Here is a 21,363-nt window from a genome sequence, read left to right as displayed (position 1 = left end):
AGTCACACAATGTTCCAGTTGCTTCCACCTACTCCCTTTTCCTCAGGATGTGAAGCCCTGCTGGGCTCTCTCCACCTGGCTGACAGCCCACCCGAGTCAATTATGGTTGACTATAGTCCCTGCTTTGGATGGGCCGTCCCTGGTTTATGGTCATCATTGCTTTATCGCTCACAAAAACAATCCAAAAATGACACACAGCGTTAGAGTACAACACGTGGGAGACTAAAGACACCATGTCCAACCCAACGATGCCTCACTCATCGGCTGCGCGGGTCACACTCTCAGCTCAGGACCAGTCTTGCATCATTTAGGAGTCAGCCTAGGCTGAGAGCATTTGAGTTTCTAGTTTTCCTCTGATGACGTCCTTACAGCTCAAAACTCACACTACTTCATACATTCATCCCCAAGTCTGTCCATCCATCGGGCCAGTTCCTTCAGGCCTACAAGCTGTCAAGCTGCCACCTGGATTGGGTCCAAGAAGCACACAGCCTCCTCATGTTCAGAGCTGTGCGTAGCTAAGCACAGTTCCTCCTGAGTAGGCTGGGAAAGATAACGAAAGCTTGCTTTACAGATGTGGCCAGGTTTTGGGTTTTTAATCACCTGTCAACATTTTTACTCCTACCAGCATCCACAGCCATACAAATCGTTTTTAATACCTTACTTATAAATAGATTTTAAATGTGTTAATTTCTGAGGAAGGTTCTCTGAATTCTACTTAAGATGTTATCTTGCCAAAGTGTTGGACACGCTGAATCCGGAAGAAACGGGAGTGATAATTCTAGCACAGGAAGACTTAGAGGGCTGAGATAAGACTCTCCTGTCGGCTTGCTTAGAAGCGGAGAAGGAAGGATTGGCGATTCATGCTGCAAAAAATCACACATATATTTATCAAAAGGAAAAAAAACAGAAAAAATACAATATTCCCCTTTTTAAAAGATTCATTTATTTTTATTTCACGTGTATGAGTGTTTGTCAACATCCATATCTGTACCAATGCACACCTGGTGCCCATAGGGGCCAGAAGAAGGGGTCAGACACCCTAGAACTGCAATTTTAGACAGTTGGAAACTGCCATATGGGTGCTGGGGATCAACCCTGGGTCCTCTGAAAGGTCAGTCAGAGCTAGTAACTGCTGAGCCATTGCTCCAGCCCCTGATATTCCCTTTAACACACATGCTTGAAAGGAAAATTCTTTTTCCTTATTTTACGTTTTTCAAGACAGGCTCTCTCTGTGTAACAGCTCTACTGTCCTAGACTCGCTTTATAGAGCAGGCTGGCGTCAGATTCACAGAGATCCACCTGCCTCTGCCTCATTGGGTGCCAGGATTAAAGGTGTGTGCCACCATGCCTAGTGGGAAATTCTTTTTATACTTTTACTCCAGAAGTTGTTTTGCTAGCTCAGAGTCCATGGCCCACTTAGGGTTACACACACTTCACTTCCTTCTTATTACAAATGTGTATTATAGGGGCTGGAGAGATGGCTCAGTGGTTAAAAGCACATGCTCTTGCAGAAGACCAAGGTTCAATTCTCAGCACCCACATGACGGTTCTCAGCCATCCACAACTCCAGTTTTAGGGTATCTGATGTCCTCCTCTGACCTCCCTGGGCACCAAACACGCATGTGGTCTACAGCCATACATATGAGCAAAACGCTCATACACATAAATTAAAATAAATTAATCTTGAGCTGGTGGTGATGCACACCTTCAATCCCAGCACTCTGGAGGCTGAGGCAGGTGGGTCTCTGAGTTCAAGGCCAGCTTGGTCTACAGAGTAAGTTCCAGGGTATCCAGGGCTATGCAGAGAAACCCTGTCTCAAAAAACCAGAAATAACACAAGCCTTCTTTTTAAGAAAGAAACCCGAGGAAAAGCACATCAGAGGCCCGATTTTAGAACTTGGTTAGCAAATATTAAACACTGCATAACAACGGGCTGAGGGCATGGCTCTGTCAACACAGCACTTACAAGCATGGGCACGTGAGTTCCTTCACCCATCTCATGGGAAGACACCTGCTATAGTGGCACACAGTCGTAATTCCAACAATCAACAAGTGACATGCCTGATGCTTCCATGAATCTAGGCTCACGTTGATTCCAACTAAATATTACTCCTTCGTTTTTTTTTTTTTTAAGGTTTAAAATAGTAGAAAATGGGAGAGCGGAGATGATTGTGTTGGTAAAATGACTGCCGTGTAAGCAGGAAGACCTGGGTTCGATCCTCATCACCCACATGAAAGTGGCACATGAGGGTTCTGTGACTTCCCATCACTGGGAAGGCAGGGACGGGCTAGCCTAATCAGGGAACTTGAGGTTTAGTGAGGAACTTTGCCTCAAACAGTAAGGTGGACGGTGACTAAGGAAGACACCAAATGTCAACCTCTGGCCTCCACATGCAAGTACACATACATTCAAGCATCCACACATGTGAGCATACATACAAAAAATGAATAATTTATATGGACAGATTCTTAAATATAATTTTTTACATTTTATGTTCATTGATGTTTTGCCTGCTGGAGCTACAGACAGGTGTGAGCTGTCATGTGGGTGCTGAGACTTGAACCCAGGTCTTCTGGAAAAGCAGTCAATGCTCTTAACCACTGAGCCATCTCTCTAGCCCCTTATATGTACAATTTTTAACAGGCTGAAAAGGCATGTGTGATGGCTATTTTGGTTGTCAACTTGACTACATAGAGAATTAACTAAAACCCAAACATGGCTGGCCACACCTGGGAGGGACTTTTGCTTAATTAAGTCATTTGAGTTGGGAAGTTCCACTTCTAAATTCAGATCTTTGATGTGCCAAGATGCACTTTTAATGCAGATCTTTAGAGGTGGGATGACCCACGCCTAACCTGGGCCACGCCTTCTTCTGGAAGCCTTTATAAAGGACACGGAAGAAGAAAGACTCGCTCTTTGCCTGCTTTCTCTTGCCCTCACTACTAGCGTGTCCATTCCTTTACTGGCATTAGACCTACTTCCAGATTTCAGCATCTACTGAAGACCAGCTGAGACATCTTGCCTTGGGGACTGAATGAGGGCTGCATTGTTGGCCCTTCCACTCGTAGGCAACCACTGTTGGATTAGCTGGACCATAGCCTGTAAGTCATTCTAATAAATCCCCTTTCCATATGTAGGAATATTCATTCTATAAGTTCTGTCCCTCTTAAGAACCCTCATTAACAATAAAGCACATGAATAAAATTTGCCGTGGACAAAACAACAGTTCTCCACAATGTCTACAATGAATCATCAGAAACTGAGAATGTTGCATTATATGAGAGCTTCACTGCCATGTATAGAATTGAAGATGCTAACTAGAAGATCATAAAGGAGATTTTCCTACGTTACCTGGGAGGTCCAGTGTGGTACTGGGATACTAAGCATGGTAGGAAAGATGGGAGAGTCAGCATCAATGAAATATTCGATGGTGCTACGCAGTTGTCTTTCAAGATGGATAAAGGGACCTTCAAGCATAAAACTCAATCCCCTGAAAACAAAAACAAAACAAAAAACAAACAAAAACAAAAACAGTTCTCTGTTAGAACACAGCCTCCCCAACACTTTGTTTTTCAGCCCAGTGAGACCCATTTTGAACTTTAGAGCTATGAATGTAAAGAACCTAACATTATAAGTTTGTATTACTCCAAGTGGTTGAGCATACGGACATGTGACAGCAAAACCAGATCAGTATTTAGTCAGACATAAAAAGTGGCCTAGAATATTCCCACAAGCAGAGCATGGTATATGAATCAAGCTTCCAGTTCTGGTCTGAGGCTTTTTCTTTCTTTCTTTCTTTCTTTCTTCCTTCCTTCCTTCCTTCCTTTCTTTCTTTCCTTCTTTTTTCTTTCTTTCGTTATTTTTGTTTTTGTTTTCTGTTTTTTGAGACAGGGCTTCTTTGTGTTAGCCTTGGTTGTCCTGGACTTGTTTGTAGACCAGGCTGGCCTCAAACTCACAGTGATCTACCTGCCTCTGCCTCCCAAATGCTGGGGTTAAAGGTGTGCGCCACCATTCCCTGCTGTGTACTGAGACATTTTCACAAAGCCTAGAAACTCCAACTCTGTGATGGTTTAGCTGTATACAGAGAGAGAGAGACAGAGAGAGAGAGAGAGAGAGAGAGAGAGAGAGAGAGAGACAGACAGACAGACAGACAGACAGAGACAGACAGACAGACAGAGACAGAGAGGGGGAGTATGAGCTTCAGAGGCTGATGCCAGGTATCTATTCTTTGGGACAGGCTTTCTCTGAACCTGGAGTTCAGTGATGGGCTGAGCTAGCCAGGGAACCTCCTGCCTCCACCTCCCCTCCTTCCCAGTTCCCTCCCTCCCCAGAGCTAGGGTCACAGCATCCCCTGAGGAGCCCAGCTTTTTACATGGCCTCTGCAGCGCCACACTCAGGTCCTCAGGCTTGTACAGCAAGCACTTCACTGACTAAACCATCCCCCCAGCCCCAAGCTGCAGAGAATTTCCTCAGAGATATGTCCAAATATTTAAATCTGAGCTCAGTCCATCTATTCCTTGGGTAAGCTACTGCCGAGAGACCAGAAGTGTGTCTAAACTAATTTACAGCCACTTTCCAAATGCTGAAAACTTGGCTCTTTGATGAGGAACTCTGAGTGCCCTTTCAAATGCTCAGAAAAGTAAATATATATATTTCCAACAAAATAGTCTTGGTTTCATTTGATACTTATTCGGGGAAGACATTTATGTGTTTAAGGACAAACTCAACAGAACACCTGCCCATGCTGGGTGTTGTGACACACTCCTTCAATCCCGGCACTCAAGAGTTGGACAAAGGTGGATGTCTGTGAGTTTTGAGGCCATCCTGGTCTTCAAAGAGAGTTCTAGAGTTCCAGGCCAGCCAAGGCTACACAGTGAGATCCGTTATAAAGAGAAAAAACAAACAAACAAACAAACAAAAAAACTGTCCACATTGAGAGGCACTCCTCATTGCTTTAGACAGAAAATTAGTTACAAATAACAGTCCAAATGCCTTAGAGCAGTGGGTCTTAAATTATGGCTCACAGCCCTTTCTACAAGGTTCACCTAAGACCATTGAAAACCACAGATATCTATTTACAACTCATACCAGCAGCAAAATCACAATTATAAAGTAGCAACGGAAATAATTTTCTGGTCAGGGAGGAACTCTATTAAATAAAGGGTTGCCTCATTAGGAAGGTTGAGAACCACTGTCTTAGAGGAACATATGTTCGCAGTTCAGAAAACATAGATCTAAAAATTAGCCATAGATTAAAGCCATATGCCTATACTATATTCTTAATCTAGTCTCTTTTTCTATCAGGCCAAGAGGCAGCGAAAGATGCTCTTGCCAGTTGAAGCTCTCCATCTGGAAATCCTAGAGTCCTCACGAAACCTTGACTGGCTAATCCAGCTTTCATTATTTGCCACTGAAGTGCCAGAGTTTGGATTTCAAGTACCACCTAGTGGCCAATTCCTTTTCCTAGTTGCCCAGACATCCAGACTTTCAAAACTGTATGATAATTGGACAGAAATGAAATAGGCCAATTGTTCTGCGTGGCCTACAGACATCTAGAGGCCTCAGCCTCGAAGAATGTTCTAGTAGAGGCTGGACAGACGGTTCAGCAGGTGAGAGCACCTACTGCTCTTGCAGAGGACTCAGGGTTGGTTCCCTGCACACACAGGAAGCAGTCCCAAGGACTCCAACACTCTATTCTAGTCTCCATGGGAGGAAGCAGAGAACAGGAGGACCCTATGGGCTCACTGGTCAGACAGTCTAGTTAGTCAGTGAATTCCATATTCAAAGAGATGCTGAAAGTGGTACCCATTCTAGCATGCAGGGGGCAGAGGCAGGTGGATATCTGTGAGTTCAAAGCCACCATGGTCTACATAGCAAATTCCAGGCCAGGGCTACATAGGGAGACCCTATCTCTAAAATGGAATGAAGTGGAACAAGAGACTGTGATCGATTTCACCTGATATGAAAAACTCTTGATTTAGTTACATGCACAATGATACCATATGAAATACTAAATGCAACCCGAGCCTAGCATTCGCCAAGCATGTGCTGTGTTAAGAGGAAACTCCACATGTGCTGGCGCTGGGATGGATCTGCTTGAATAAATCAAGTTGTAAAACAGTCTTTGAAACAATCATGGATATTTGAAGTGAACCAACTATATGGGTGGGGGTGGGGCGAAGGCCAAATGCCCCTACTCCATGCTGCAGGCTAGCAAATAAAAAGCTCAGTTCCAGCCGGGCGTGGCAGTGCATGCTTGTAATCCCAGCACTCAGGAAGCAGAGGCAAGCAGATCGCTGTGAGTTCAAGGCCAGCCTGGTCTACAAAGCGAGTTCAGAACAGCCAGGGCTGTTACACCAGAGAAACTCTGTCTCGGAAAAAAAAAATCTTAGCTCCAGGAATGGGTTGGCTTTTTTGGAGTTGTTGGCCAATGAGGTCCCATAGAACCCCAAATACTACAGATGATTGTCAACGCTAGGATTTGACAGAAAAACTCTATTGCTGAAGACCACAAGCTTGAGTTACTGAACATGGAGAAATCAAGTGAATACTGACCTTTTGGATAGCTTTCATAGTGTGGGTAGGTGCTATGCGTGGTACCAGAGAGGTATTGTGATAATTAGTCTTACCCAGCTGTGAACCCTGTGAGCTACCATAATAACTGGGCCGGCAGCCTATGCCCTTTGGTTCAGTAGTGGCACAAATGCTATTGTGAATAACCAAAAATCTTCTGATTGTACTTACGGTCCACCTCACAAGATGAAACCTATGCCTGGCACCATTATTGGAACCAAGAACCTGTCATGGGCTGTAAGGCAGACCCGACTACTGTTGTTCTGCTAAAAAGGCATAGTATCAAGCTGATCCCAACGAGTTACTGCATCTCTCCGCCCTCATCAGAGAAGCTTCTTGTACCCAATGGAGATCAACACCAAGAGCCACAACTGGTCAGCACCCAGAGAATAAGAGACTGTGGGGTCTCTTGGCACGAACTGGGACATCTATGCCATACCATCTCCTCCCGAGGCTAAGGGATCATCTCAAAAGAGGAAGCAGGTAAATTGTTGGAGCCAGAAGCAGTTGATAACTACCAAGAAACTCTGTTTTCCATGTTCAGCAGGGCAGCTGCACATATACACTGATAGATAGGGGTTGTGGCAGCATGCACAAGACCTTCCCGAGGTCACTGTGTGAGGGCGTGAGGCAGGCAGGAGCCAATATTCTTTAAGGTGTGATTCCTAGCAAGGTGACCATATCACAGGGGATGGAGCCACAGTCAAGGGTTTGGGCAGCACAAAACAATTTGGTTTGGTTTGTTGTTTGAGGTTCTTTTTGTTTTTAATACATGAGAGGCTGGAGAGATGGCTCGGTGGTTAAGAGCACTTGTTGCTCTTGCAGAGGACCCAGGCTCAGTTCCTGGCATGTACATGAGGGTTGACTACTGTCTGATCCAGGGGATCTGATGCCCTCTTTTGCACTCTATGGCACCAGGCGTGCATGTAGTACACATACATACATACAGGTAAAACACTTATGTAAAATGTAAATAAAATAAATGAAAATTAATTAAAATTCAAAACAACAAAAGTTAAAAGTAAATTTTAAAAAATTTAAGTACACAAAGTTGGGTGGATAAGGAAGTCAGGGTAAAGCTGGGAGAAGTACCAGGGTGAATATATTTAAAATACATTGTATGAAGTCCTCAAATAATTACTTCTAAGCATATTACTTTTAGAAAGGAGTTTCATAGCCTTGCTGGGCTTGGTGACATTGTTGGCAATATCGAAAGGCATCCTTACTTTTCAGGGCCGAAGGCAGAGTTCAGTGGTAAAGCTCTTGCCTGAAATACATGAGACCCAAGTCTCATTATCAGCTTTGAAAAAAAAATAGATATTAGCTTTCAAAAACAATAACTAAGTTTCATAGAAGTAGAATGTCACATTTTGAGCTACTTTAAAATATTCTGCAGAATTAGTAAGTTCCTATTTTGCTGAGAGAGTCAGAGAAAGAAGGCATTGCCTCTACGATGATGCCTCAGACTTCAGGAGATTGGACGGCCCTCCAACACAATGGTCACATGGATGGCCCTCCAACACAACGGTCACATGGATGGCCTTCCAACACAACGGTCAGTCACATGGACGGCCCTCCAACACAACGGTCACATGGACGGCCCTCCAACACAACGGTCACATGGACGGCCCTCCAACACAACGGTCACATGGACGGCCCTCCAACACAACGGTCACATGGACGGCCCTCCACACAACGGTCACACGGTCACATGGACGGCCCTCCAACACAACGGTCACATGGACGGCCCTCCAACACAACGGTCACATGGACGGCCCTCCAACACAACGGTCACATGGACGGCCCTCCAACACAACGGTCACATGGACGGCCCTCCAACACAACGGTCACATGGACGGCCCTCCAACACAACGGTCACATGGACGGCCCTCCAACACAACGGTCACATGGACGGCCCTCCAACACAACGGTCACATGGACGGCCCTCCAACACAACGGTCACATGGACGGCCCTCCAACACAACGGTCACATGGACGGCCCTCCAACACAACGGTCACATGGACGGCCCTCCAACACAACGGTCACATGGACGGCCCTCCAACACAACGGTCACATGGACGGCCCTCCAACACAACGGTCACGTGGACGGCCCTCCAACACAACGGTCACATGGATGGCCTTCCAACACAACGGTCACATGGATGGCCCTCCAACACAACGGTCACATGGATGGCCTTCCAACACAACGGTCACATGGATGGCCCTCCAACACAATGGTCACATGGATGGCCCTCCAACACAACGGTCACATGGATGGCCCTCCAACACAACGGTCACATGGATGGCCTTCCAACACAACGGTCACATGGATAGTACCCAGCATGGTGGGTTCAAACTCACAGAAACCAGCCTGCCTCTGCCTCCTGAGAGCTAGGAATTAAGATGGGAGCACACTTTTGAATGAACTTAAAGGAAAACTAAAGACTGAAATTGTTTTCAAGGGACGTATATAGTAAAAACCTTATGTCCAAGAAAAAAAAAAGGACTTGGGAATTAAGCAACTAAAAACAGCCCATGTAGAAAATGGGCATAAGACAATAATAGATACATGGCCCAGGAAGTTATGGATGACAGGAAATACTTGGAAGATGACTAACAGTGCTATCCAGGAAAGAAGTACAGCTTAAGGTCAGGAAGAGACACAGCATTCTAGGATTAAGATAGTGAAAGCTGACACTTGTGTGTGGGGTGGGCATGCATAAACATTGCATTCAGAAGCTCAAGGCACAGGATGGAGAGACTGAGGCCAAGAGCAGTCACACAGTGCGTTTAGGATGGGCCTGAGGTACTACAAGTAAGAAGTAATATTTATATCCTAGAAAATACTGCGTAGGCGTTTCATACTGTGAGTGCCACTCAGCAGTGGAAGGAAGAAGCTAAGAGCCAGAACAGCAGCCTCAGAAGGCCACACACCAGGAGATGAAAGGCCGGTTGGTTTCTAAAGGTGACAGATGGTGAGGTGGGGGCTAGAGTGACTGGAAAGGATTGTGACAACTGTGTGTCCCCAGTTTGTATTTCATCCAATAACCTTTTTTTTTTTTTTCCGTGTCGTCTATGGACTCGTGTTATATAGGCTCAATTTTCTTAATTATATTTTATTATGAACTTATTAAACAAGCCTACCTCCCTTACAACCCGACTAGCATAAATAAGAGAGAAAGGAGATTAAAGAACACAGTAGTGAAACGTTAAGTCTATCAGTTCTACTCCCCCATTGCTGCTGGGAATGCAAACTAGTACAACCACTTTGGAAATCTATCTGGCACTTTCTCAGAAAACTGGGAATAGGGCTTCCTCACCACCCAGCTATTCCACTCCTTGGGATATACCCAGACAGTGCTCCACCACACACCAGGGACATATGCTCAACCATGTTCATAGCAGCCTTATTTGTAATAGCCAGAACCTGGAAACAGCTTAAATGTCCCTCAGTTGAAGAATGAATAAAGAAACTGTGGTACATTTACACTATGGGATACTACTCAGCTAGTAAAAACAAGGAAATCCTGAAATGTGTGGACAAATGGATGGGACTAGAAATGATCATAATGAGTGAGTTATGCAGAAAGACTCCCATGGTATATACTCACTTATAATTGGACACTAGCCCAAAAGGCATGTCCCATGAAAGTCTTCACTTACCAGGAGATTGGGATAGATGTGAGGACATCCTACTGACACTCTAGGTAAGAGATATATAGGAGATGGGGAAATAGAAGGACCCAGAGGGTCCTAGAAACCTACAAGAAGACCATCTTGACAGGTGGATTGGGGCCCAGGGGGGTCTCCTCAAACTATTACACTAACCAAGGACAACATAAGTAGTAAACATCGAACTCCTACTCTGATCTACTCAATGGACAGGACATTCTCCACAGTTATGTGGAAAGCGGGGACTGACTCTGACATGAACTCTGGTGCTCCATATTTGACCACCTCCCCTTGGTGGGGAGGCCTGGTGGCACTCAAAGAAAGAATAAGGAGGGTACCAAGTTGAGACTTGATAGCCTATGACCATATAGTGGAAGAGGAGGTCCCCTCGGTCATAGACCTAGGGGAGGGGAATAGGGAGGGAGGAACGGGAGGATTAAAGTTATGGGATAAAAATTGCATTGTAATCTGAATAAATTAATAAAATTTTTAAAAAAGATGTCAGTTATGAGGAATGATTCTCCCGGCGTAGTCAGCAGGACTTCAGCAAACCCACAGTGGAAGCAAGGCTGCTGCCGGAACCTTAACAGCTGGAGCCCAAAGCCTTGAAGTTTCCCTGGAGCAGTTCTCTCTAAGAGGTCTCTCCAAGTGTTGATGAACAGCCAAAACAATCCCAAGTCCTCTCTCAAGCCTCCTGTTTTGGGCATATATACATATGTATATATATGTATATATACGTATATATGTGTATATGTGTGTGTATATGTTTGTGTGTGTGTGTGTGTGTGTGTGTGTGTGTGTGTGTGTGTGTGTGTGTGTGTGTGTGTGTGTGTGTGTATCCTCTTTCAGCTGGCAACATCCAAGCTCCCCCACGAAGTGGTTCGACTTCTAAGGGGGTAAACATCTGCTCTCTCACTAGTCTGCTTTCCATCCCACACTTGGGAATCAACACAAAACTATGATTATCTCTCCTACAGTGTCCCATTTATTTTACTAGAGATAGCACACCCATTTTACTGACCTGAGCAGCATTATATAAAATAACATCAGACGCCGCCTCTGGTTTGTTCTCAAGTGACACCAGTACACACCAGGGGCATGCCATTCCCCCGAGATAAGTTTCAGATGGAGAAAATAACGTCAGATTTGAAATGTCACCCTGCTCCATATCCCAGGCACAGCAAATCCCGCGTGGCCATGTATAGGCTAAAGCTGGTGGCTCTACCATTTTTGAGATTTTGGGGGTTTTTGGTTTTTTGAGACAGGGTTTCTCTGTGTAGCCTTTGCTGTCCTGGACTCACTTTGTAGACCAGGCTGGCCTCGAACTCACAGCGATCCGCCTGCCCCTGCCTCCGGAGTGCTGGGATTAAAGGCGTGCGCCGCCTCGCCCGGCTCATTTTTGGGATTTCAGCCTCATTTGTTTCTTCTCACTTGCTCTACTGCAGCCACATTCTACTCCAGGCTCTTGTTAGAATTTAGAGTGCTTTCCTGCCTTGGGGCTCAGCCCTCCCTGTTCTCTCTGCCTGGAAGACTCTAGATATTTAGGTGAATCAAGCCAAGTTCTCAGGGCCTCCAGGTTCCACTTAATGTCATATAATTTGCTCATAGATTCCTTTCTCAACTACGCTGCCTAAAGTATCTACACACGCTACACCCACACCCCCACACACCATGACCACACATATGCAACTCAGTGATGACACACACCACACAATATACCACATACACACAACATGACTACACACACACCACACACACATCCCCCACACTCACACCATAACTACATACAAACACCCACCCCCAAACCACGACCCCCACACCATGATTACACACCAGTCCACATATACCATACCCCCACACAGCACTCATGCCTCACACACACATCCATTATGACTATACACACACACACACACACACACCATGATTACGCACCATACATACACATACCCCAAAATCACATGCACGTAATGCCATGATGACACACTTATCACATAAAATACTCTCCCCCCCCCTCCCAGCTTGTTTCTTCCCTGCTAATCCTTGGCCCTGCAGAATTCTCTTCCAACTCCAGAGCCACTAATAGAGGGCAGCTCCGTGGTCTGAAGGACACACATAAAGGTACACACGTTGTTTATTCTGCATCTTCTTCCTCCTGCTCTTTATTTGTTTGGCTACAGGTTCTTATGTAGCTCAGGCTGGCCTTGAACTCACCTCACAATTGAGGATGACTGTGAGTTTCTGACCCTTCTGCCTTCCCCTGCCTCCCCAGGGCTGGAATGGGATGAAGGTTTGACTCCTGCCAGGCCAGCACTGCCAACTGAGCACCATCCACAGCCCACCCGCCTGAACAGTCAGTGCTTTTTACGAGGAGTAGTTTTCCTTATTGTTTGACCCTTTCACACATGTAGACAGTGCGTCTTGCTCCTACCACCCCAACTACACCTCAACACGACCTCTCCCTTTTCTATGTCCTTTCCTTCACCACTACTGACCCTGTGAGTCTGGGCAGCGCTGGTGATGGAAAGTCCACATCTGCGGCGCCTGCACCGCACGCGCGCGCTCTGGGCCCACTGAGGCCATCAGTGTGGGAAGATGAGCTAGAAAACCTGGGCTCCGACCCTGGCAAATGTGGGGCAGAGCCCGGCTGGAAGGAGGGGCAGGGGAGACTTCTTGGGGCCTAGATACGCATTGTCCACAAAGCATCAGGCCTGCTATCCCCTTGTCAGAGGGTGTCTAGAGCTGACCCTAAACACTGGGTGCTCTGCTTTCAGCACTGACCTGCAGAAGGCAGTCCATGGTGCAGCCCTCTGTCTTCCTCAGATTTATTGCCCGTGACTAGGCCCTACCTCGGCCATTAAAACCCGAAAGCAATCAGAATTTCCAAAGCACATTCAGTATGCTGCCGACTCGCTCCTCCACCCTCTCAGGACACATTAAGCTCTGGTTCCTGATCTTAGCTGTCTTTGTGGTCCTGGCTCAGACGTCCCCAGGTAACCAAAACGATGGTGACATCCTACCTATAGGAGTTTTGGGACAGTGCCCATGCAGCCAGAAAGAATAACAGACCACACAGACTACTGAGGTCCCGTGAGAGACAGCCTTTCTATGCTTGTGTCTTTGGGACCCAGAATGTAGCTTGGCGGTAGAGTTGCTTGGGGAACATGTGTGAGGCTCTGGGTACAATTTCCAGTAATGGGAGGAAGGAGGGTAGGGAAGAAAGAAAGAATGGATAGAGGGAGGGAAGAAAAAAGAGAGGGGGAAGAGGAAGGGGAAAAGGGAGCGGGAAAAGAAGGAACAGAGGGGAAGAGGGAGTGCATAGAGGGAGAGAGCAGAGGAGGGAGGGAAGACAGGGCATAGAAGGAGGTGTGGGGGGGGACAATAGTAGGAGGGAGAAGAGAAGAGAGGGGAGGGCAGAAGCTAGGAATGTGCTTTCCTATGGGCCTCCCGTGGCTACAACACTGCTTCTCATTAGGGAGATTGGGGAAGGAAGCCAGGAGCAGGCAGATCCTTTCTCCTGAGCATCTATGCCTCCCTCCCAATATCAGCGCTCTCATCCCAACTCAGATCCCTCCACTGTACTGTACCTTACAGTGGCCAGCGTGTTTACTTCACCTCCCCCCTGAAGCAAGCAGAGGAGGCACTTTGCTTTTGTGATGGGAAACTTGTGGGCAGATGTTGGGGTATCTGTGGGTTCATACTAGGCTGAAGACCTGGAGCTGTTGTTAGGGCAGACCATTCTGGATTGTGTGGAGCAGACATAGACCAACATCAGATGTCTTCCTAGCTCACTCTTCACACAATAATAGTTACTATTTTTATTAATAATTATTTTAGGATAGGTCCCACTATATATGGCCCTGGCTGTCCTGGAATTCACTGCGTAAACCAGGCTATCTTTGAACTCAGAGATCTACCTGTCTTTCCTTCCGAGCTCTGGGATTAAAGGTGTAAACTACCATGCTGGGTACCATCTTATTTTCTGAGACTCCACTCTCTCTAAACCTAGAACTCACAGAGTGGCTAGACTAGCTGGCCAGTGAGGTCCAGGGATCTGTTTCCACTCCCCCTTGTAGTGGGTTACAGATGTGTGCTGCTGTGCCCAACCTCTGTTCTGTTTTTGCTTTTTTTTTTGAGACAGAGTTTCTATGTGTAGCCTTGGCTGTCCCGGAGTTGCTTTGTAGACCAGGCTGGGCTTGAGCTCACAGCGATCTGCCTGCCTCTGCCTCCCGAGTGCTGGGATTAAAGGCATGCACCACCACCGCCCAGCATTGTGCCCAACTTTTATGTGGGTACTGGCTGCCCAAATTTACACCTCCATGCTTATGCACCAAGTACTTTGCCCACTCAGTTACCTCCCCAAGGCTTAGTTTATGATTTTCAGTTGCGTCATTTTCTCTTGGGTCAAGGTGAAGGTCTTTGCCAGTCTTCCACTGACTGTTCTAGAAAACAGGGGAGGGAGGAAGAAAAGATATATTCTTGATTTTCATGGATTGCAAGTTGCCAGGACACTGGCTAGTGGGATCTTGACATGGAAAGTTAAGTCAACATGAGTTTGATTTTTTTCCAGTTTGAATGTCCTGGTAAGGAGGAACTCAGACTCACCTCCTAGGAGAGGACTTGGGGAAAGAGAAGAAGAATGTTTAGTTCACACTGGGCCTATCAATATCTCACCAAGGCCACCCTCCTCACGGGTCCTGCCAGCATCGTGGATATACAGGTGTGTACTCTTCACACAGTTAAGGGTTTCTCTCTCTGCCCATTTTGACAGATGGATGGCTCAAAACATGCTTCTTTGGGAGGGGCAAATGCAAACGAGAATGTGCCGCAAGTGAAAAGAAAAAAGAGACCTGTGGGAAGCACACTTTCTGCTGCGTCCCAGAAGCAAAGTCAAAACTATCCTCCATCCCAATACGCAATGAACGGGAAAAGCATGGTGCGTATGTTTTCCAGAATTCCGGCTTCAGAGCTTCGGTGGTCATCATGACAAGCCAGTGACACGTACAATACCTATGCTGGGGCTTCAGAGGGTTCACTAATCGGTGTTCACAGCAAGGGGTCTGGGCACCAGATCTAGCATCTAGTACCAGGTCTGACCATAGCACTGAAGGAAAAGACTCCATTCCTGCTATCAGTCCATCCTCCAGCAACTGTCTGGGTTGGATAACATGACCAATAATATCAACTGATGACATCAGTTCCTGCAGCATAAGATCTTGGTGGCATCCAAGTCCTGTATCTTTGAGCCTCTGAACAGATGCTTCTGGGTCCCTGAAAGTTTTCAGGTAGATTATACCTTGGCTGAAGATCCTTATGCAGTGTCTCATCCTAGAGAGATGGGGTGGGCCGATAGGATCTCGAAGGTCTCCTCTTGCCTCTTTAGCTTAATGTTTTGCCCCAGGCTCTGCTTTATGGCCTTTCAGAATTGGCTGCTTACCTGAAAGTCGCAAAGTCCTTAATCATAGTGGACTGTACAAAGCTGGTCATGTCCAATGACCAGGAGGCAACTATTCCTGCCGTAAGAAGACAGGAGGCAAAAACAGTTAAAAACAATAAACTAACCACTTGGCCTATGCTGAAATCTTATTATGTTCGAGGAATAAATGTGATGCCCCTGAGCCAGAAGAGGAAATGAAATTGCGCAGTTTGAAAGGGCTAGCCCTGTGTGTCAAAGACATTCCTTCAAGCTACTTCTCAATGCATTTTTACATTGTAATCCTTACTCCATTGTAATCCTACAGGGATTACACCCTTCAGAGGGTGTCCTTGGGCTATCTAGACAGTGAGTCTGCAGGCACAGTACCCTGAGTGTACCTGCCTTTGTCTGATCTCAGAAGCTAAACAGGGTTGGGCCTGGTTACTACTTGAATGGAGGAGTGAACTAGAGGCTGTGTCTTGGACTGTCCAACGCTTTCGAGAGTTGCTGTGGTGTTTACAGCCCAGTTGGGATAGGGAAGTGAGGCAGGTTCCCCAAGATACCAAGAAAATACCTGGAGTTGGCCTGTGAGGTGGAGGCTTTCTTGAAATCACCAACCTGGTTAGTCCAGGGCAATGCATAGGGCAGCAGGATGGACAGGCACATAAACAGGGGCTTCCTAAGCTAGCATGTGCAAGTCTTGGCCCTGTCCTTGCTTCTCTTCATTGTGTTTAGACTACAAAGGTACATGTAACATTTGCACGCTCAGTTCCCAGGGGTCTCGTGGGGTATTAATGTCCTTCATAATAGGTACTCTGGTCTTGTCCTATCCTCAGTGTCCTTCTATCCTTGGAAATATCCTTGAGAACAGCAACAACAGCAGTAACAACAACAACAATGGATGTTTTGGACCCATGTCATGCCATTGGCTACCCTACTTTTCCTAAGGATCATACACTTGTGTCTCCAGACTCACATAGAAGTGAGGCGGGCACAGAGGAAATCTGGATGTATCGATGGGATGCTTAAGTCTCCCTGTCATCCACGTCTGGTGGGAGCCTGGGTTTTGTCGTGAACTCTCCCATGGAGCTCAGCCCCTTTGAGCATGAAACTGGAAGTGCCCTGCTCTGAGGTGGGAAAGGGTGAAGTGCAGGGTCAAAGGAGCTCAGGGCTCTGAAACCCCTAGCCATGCAGCAATGAAGGCCCAGCCTGGGTGAGTGGGTGGCTGCTTTGTAAGCAGCCAGTAACAGAGGCCTCCTCAGAGCTCCTCTGAAACCTAAAGAGGCAGAGGTGGGTGCCCGGTTTTGTCCAGGCAGACAAATGGGCTGCTTCAAGAACAGCAATCTGCTTGCTCCCACAGGCCAGGACCACAGTAAGCGGAGCAATGCTAGAAAGACGGTGACACCGATCTACATTGACATGCCATTGGGCGGAAGCTCAGGGCAGACAGTAGCACGTGGATGACTGCCCAGAGCCAAGCCTGGGGGTCCAGGGATGAATTCTTCAGGGAGAAGAAGAGCCCATCCTTCCCCAGAATAAATGACAAGTCTTAGCCGGTTGTGGCGAAACAGATGATGTTGGCCCCTTTATTTTGTGTGAAACAGGGACTTACAAACCTTGGGCAGTGGGAGAGGTTTTGAGGGTGAATGTGTTTGATTCACTGGGGCCAGTGATGCCAGGGATACTTCCTCTACATGAAACAACACAGCCCTATCGTAAGAGGGGCAAAGCGGGAGACTCCAGGTGGGGTTAAAGGTCATTGGTTGAAAGTCAAGACACCAAGACATCCCCAGGTTTCCAGAAACCCCCAAGTGCGCACTGGATGGGTTTCTTATAAGGAAAGGGTTGGGCCTGTGATTTCCCTGAGGACTATCTGGGGTTCCCAAGATCAGGTGGGGAGGGAACCCAGCTGAGAAATGGAGTCTGTCATCTTGTGTCAAGCTCAGAGGCTATTTGGAAATGTCAGATCTCAGCAGGAGGGTCCCACACCTCCTTACCAATTGTAGCCCCCACTAATCCCTGAGATGGAAATCTCAGTCAGGATACCTTTAGAATTTCATTCTCCAGACCACCATGAGCCGACGCTGCTTTCTCAGGCAAAGGGAGGAGATGGAGGAAACCAGCCTACAGTCTGCCTCTCAGTCACAACGCTAAAGGGCACAGGTCCCCGCTGCCAACCCCGTGGCCTTCCAAGTTGTCCTCCAGGGCACCTGCTCACCACCCCGGCCGCCTTAGCTACTTTTACCAATGCTGTGGTGAAATGTGCTGACAAAAGCTGTAGCTTACAGTTGGAAGGTATTCCTTCTGTCGTGGCAGGCCACTTGCAGCATCAGGAGCTTGAGGCAGCTATATCCACAATCAGGAAGCAAAGAATGATGAACGTCCATGTTCAAGTCTTTTTTTTTTTTTTTTTAAAGAGATGCAGTTTGGGATACATCTAAAACTTGCCTATAAAGGCCCAGCCTCCCCCACCTCCACCCCCCGCCCCATGCCTGGGCACACAGTCTCCACTCCCTTGGAGAGATGGGTGTCTTTCACTGTTCTGACTAAAGGACTGTTCCTGCAAAGATCAGTCTGCTCTTTCTTCTATTCCTATTTTGGGAACAAGCAAAAGAAACGTTCTAAACAGTGCTGTTTTGTTTTCAGACTCCATCTAATTATAGCGAGAAACTAAGTTCAAGATCCCAGGCCCTAGGGGAGCTGGGGATTTCCCAATAGCCTAACAGCTTCTGTGGTAAGCAAACAGTTGTCTGAGTCCAGACATCTCAGGGATAACTTCTCCATCTCGCTGCCAGGGTTAAACTAAGTTTGTGTTCCCAGGCCCAGGAACCTATTCCTATCCTGATCGGTGGAAAAATATAACAATAACATGGCACAGATGTTTATGATTTGCAAGCTTAAGTATTCTGTGATGTTCTGGCTCAGGGTTGCAATTCCACTCCATAGTCTTCGCCCCTGGTCGGTCAGTATAGCTTGAAACTGTTGTCATCTGCATTGTTTGAGTTACATTGGATTTAAGTGGACCCCATAATGCTTCATCACCTTGATCAATCCTGGTCTAACATTGAATAAACTCTCTCTTACTCCTTTTGAAGTAAGAAATGTTCTGTTGACAAGTGATGACAATTTCAAGGTGTACTACAATGCCATGGTGCTGGCTGCATCTACCAACATGTTTAAGTGCATAATCTCCAATACAGGGGCTAACAAGCTTTTCATAACATTGATGGTATATAACATATTGAATTTTGGGTAGTACAGAAGCATGCAAGAAAATATGTGGCTGAAAATAAAAAGGCGTAAAATTATGTTAGGTTTTCTCTTGAGGATAGCAAGCTGTAAGATGAGTACATATTAAAAGAAAATTAATTAGTTAGCTTTCGTGGTATGATCTGGGTAGTCTAACCATGGCTGTCTCATAGTGGAGGGGTCCCAAGAATCTGGTAGCTGCTCAGCCCACAAGGATGGATATCTCAGAAGTCCCAACATGGACCCAAAGGCCTGAAGGATTTCTGGAGAGTCTATGTTGGAAACCTGAAGAAACTGGTTTTAATCTCAGCAAAGGAATGCAGCAGTGGCAGCAACAGGGTTGATGAACTTGCCAGTGAGAGAAAAGGAAAGTAGGCAAAAGCAACACTTTCTTCTTCCATCTCTCTTTTATCTGGTTTGTCACCGGAAGGTGCCACCCACACTTTTGGTGGATCACCCCACTTCAAATAATCCGGTCAAGAAAGTTCCTCACAGGAGCGCTCAACACCTTACCTCTTACTTGGTTTCAGATCCAACCAAGATGAGCCTTCACAGGCACACATCAGACTCAGAACTGTGTGTCTCACAGATATATTTATGGCACGTATTGATTCATTTACAAATTCTTCTCATTCATATTTATTATGATTTATTACTATGATTTACCTAACCAGAGGGGCTTTCCTCTTTTCGGAAGTGGGAATTGAGATATTGCTGGTGGAGATGGGGAAGCCTTAGAAGCCCCTGAAAACTTGGTGAAGAACACATGAAAAGGAGAACATTCTAGCAAGAGAAGACATAGACCACCAAAAGCAGCCCTTGTGTCTGACAGGAGAACTCAGCAGGCCATGCTTATACATCTTATTTTACAGACCACTTTTTCTAAAGCTTGTAAAACACATTAATTTGACATGTCATTAGCACATGCTTCAAGATTTCAGACGGGACCTAAAGACGAGGATGGGCTTCTCTGCTCTTTACTGACACACCCTTGGTCACCTCTGTGGGTCCTTTAAAGTGAATGACACATGATGTCTAGACCAGGCACTGCAACAAGGCTGAACATCTCCTTGGCTCAAGTGTTAAAAGCAGGTGTCTTAGTCACATTGCATTCCACTGCTGGTCTACCAATTCTCTTGGGACACTCAGGATGGTGACTCTAAGTGGTGGCAGGCATCTTGTTCTGAGACAGATCAGAGAGACCTAATCCCCTCTAAGGCCCTCTGGCATGGGTTAATCGGGGTTACATCTTTATTTTAACCATCTTCTTCCAGAGGGCTCTGGTTTGATTCCAAGCACCCACATGGTAACTCAAAACCATCTATAACTCCAGTGTCAGAAAACTGACATCCTTTCTGGCCTTTTCAGGTGCCAGGCACACATGAGGTGCGTGGGCATATACATAGGCAAAACACCTGTACACCTAAAAGGTAGAAATAAAATTAACATTGAAAAAAAGAAAGAAAAATCAGTAGTCACCACCATTCTGAGACCACTTCTTCCTAGTCACTTCTTAGTTCAATTCTCTACAGACCAAAGAAAAGCTCCCCACTCCCACCCCACACATACACCAGTTTAAAATGACAACACGAAGACACACCAGCCAGGGCTCTAAGAAAAAGGGACCTGGAGACGCAGAGCTCAGCAAGGGCAGCAGGCAGCTGTGGTAAGGCGTCCTCCATGAGGAGTGGATGGACCATGAAGAGAGCACGGATTCTCCACAGAGAATCATGTGCCCTTCCTGTTCCCCATGGTCCAGGGCTCCACACAGTATGAAGTTTCACTTTGTGCCCCTCTTGCCCATGTCTGAGATTAGGGAGCAAATCTCCCACTACTCCTAGTGCCTGATTGGCATCATAAAAGGCCGCGACAGCTGAACCAGCCCATCCTACCCAGTGGGAACCAAGCTGATTCACTCGGGGTGGGTGGGTGGGAGAAGTCCCTCTTGTCTCTGCACTGCTATCTATGGGAGTAGTTTGCCTAACTCTTAAAACAGAATTTCTGCGATGACACTGGGCTCCTGAGAAGCTAGTACCCACGTCTACAAAGCTCTTGAATAGCTTAGCGAAAGGGAGCCGTCAAAGGGCTCCCTGGGGAGCTCTACCTTTGCTGCCCACTTCTGGAATGACGCTACTAATCTAGGGCTTCTTCATTAGCTGAGGCATTTCAGTCTGAATGGTGAGTCCATCTAATTATTCAAAGAAAAATTTCATCCGGTGGCGGCAGTGCACGCCTTTAACCCTAGCACTCGGGAGGCAGTGGCAGGTGGGTATCTGTGAATTTGAGGCCAGCCTGGTCTACAAAGTGAGTCCCAGGACAGCCAGGGCTACACAGAGAAACCCTGTCTTGAAACAAACAAACAAACAAACAAACAAATCGTCATTAAATTGGGACCAGTTTGAAAGCTGGAGCTAGCAGGTGGCTGTGGTGGCGCTGACATGGGGACCATAGGAG

At 46.6% G+C, this 21,363-nt stretch overlaps 1 protein-coding gene across 1 annotated transcript; it reads left to right on the top strand.

Annotated features, from left to right (window-relative positions):
• The first annotated feature begins 13,143 nt into the window (after nt 1-13,143).
• On the top strand, nt 13,144-20,786 carry Defb115 (defensin beta 115). The gene is made up of 4 exons (XM_051144813.1): nt 13,144-13,237; nt 15,016-15,180; nt 15,668-15,762; nt 20,751-20,786. Exons 1-4 carry the CDS (start codon nt 13,144-13,146, stop codon nt 20,784-20,786), a joined length of 390 nt encoding a protein of 129 aa, XP_051000770.1.
• The last annotated feature ends 577 nt before the right edge of the window (nt 20,787-21,363 follow it).

This window comes from Acomys russatus, chromosome 4 (genome assembly GCF_903995435.1).
Source record: "Acomys russatus chromosome 4, mAcoRus1.1, whole genome shotgun sequence".
Taxonomy (NCBI): Eukaryota; Metazoa; Chordata; class Mammalia; order Rodentia; family Muridae; genus Acomys; species Acomys russatus.
This window is presented reverse-complemented; position numbering and strand designations above follow the sequence as displayed.

Excerpts from the sequence above, each read along its gene's own strand:
- Defb115 (XM_051144813.1), top strand. The coding sequence starts at position 13,144 with ATGCTGCCGACTCGCTCCTCCACCCTCTCAGGACACATTAAGCTCTGG. Across the intron at positions 15,181-15,667 it reads CAATGAACGGGAAAAGCATG|AATTGGCTGCTTACCTGAAA; the intron begins GTGCGTATGTTT and ends ATGGCCTTTCAG. Across the intron at positions 15,763-20,750 it reads AGGAGGCAACTATTCCTGCC|TGCCTGATTGGCATCATAAA; the intron begins GTAAGAAGACAG and ends CACTACTCCTAG.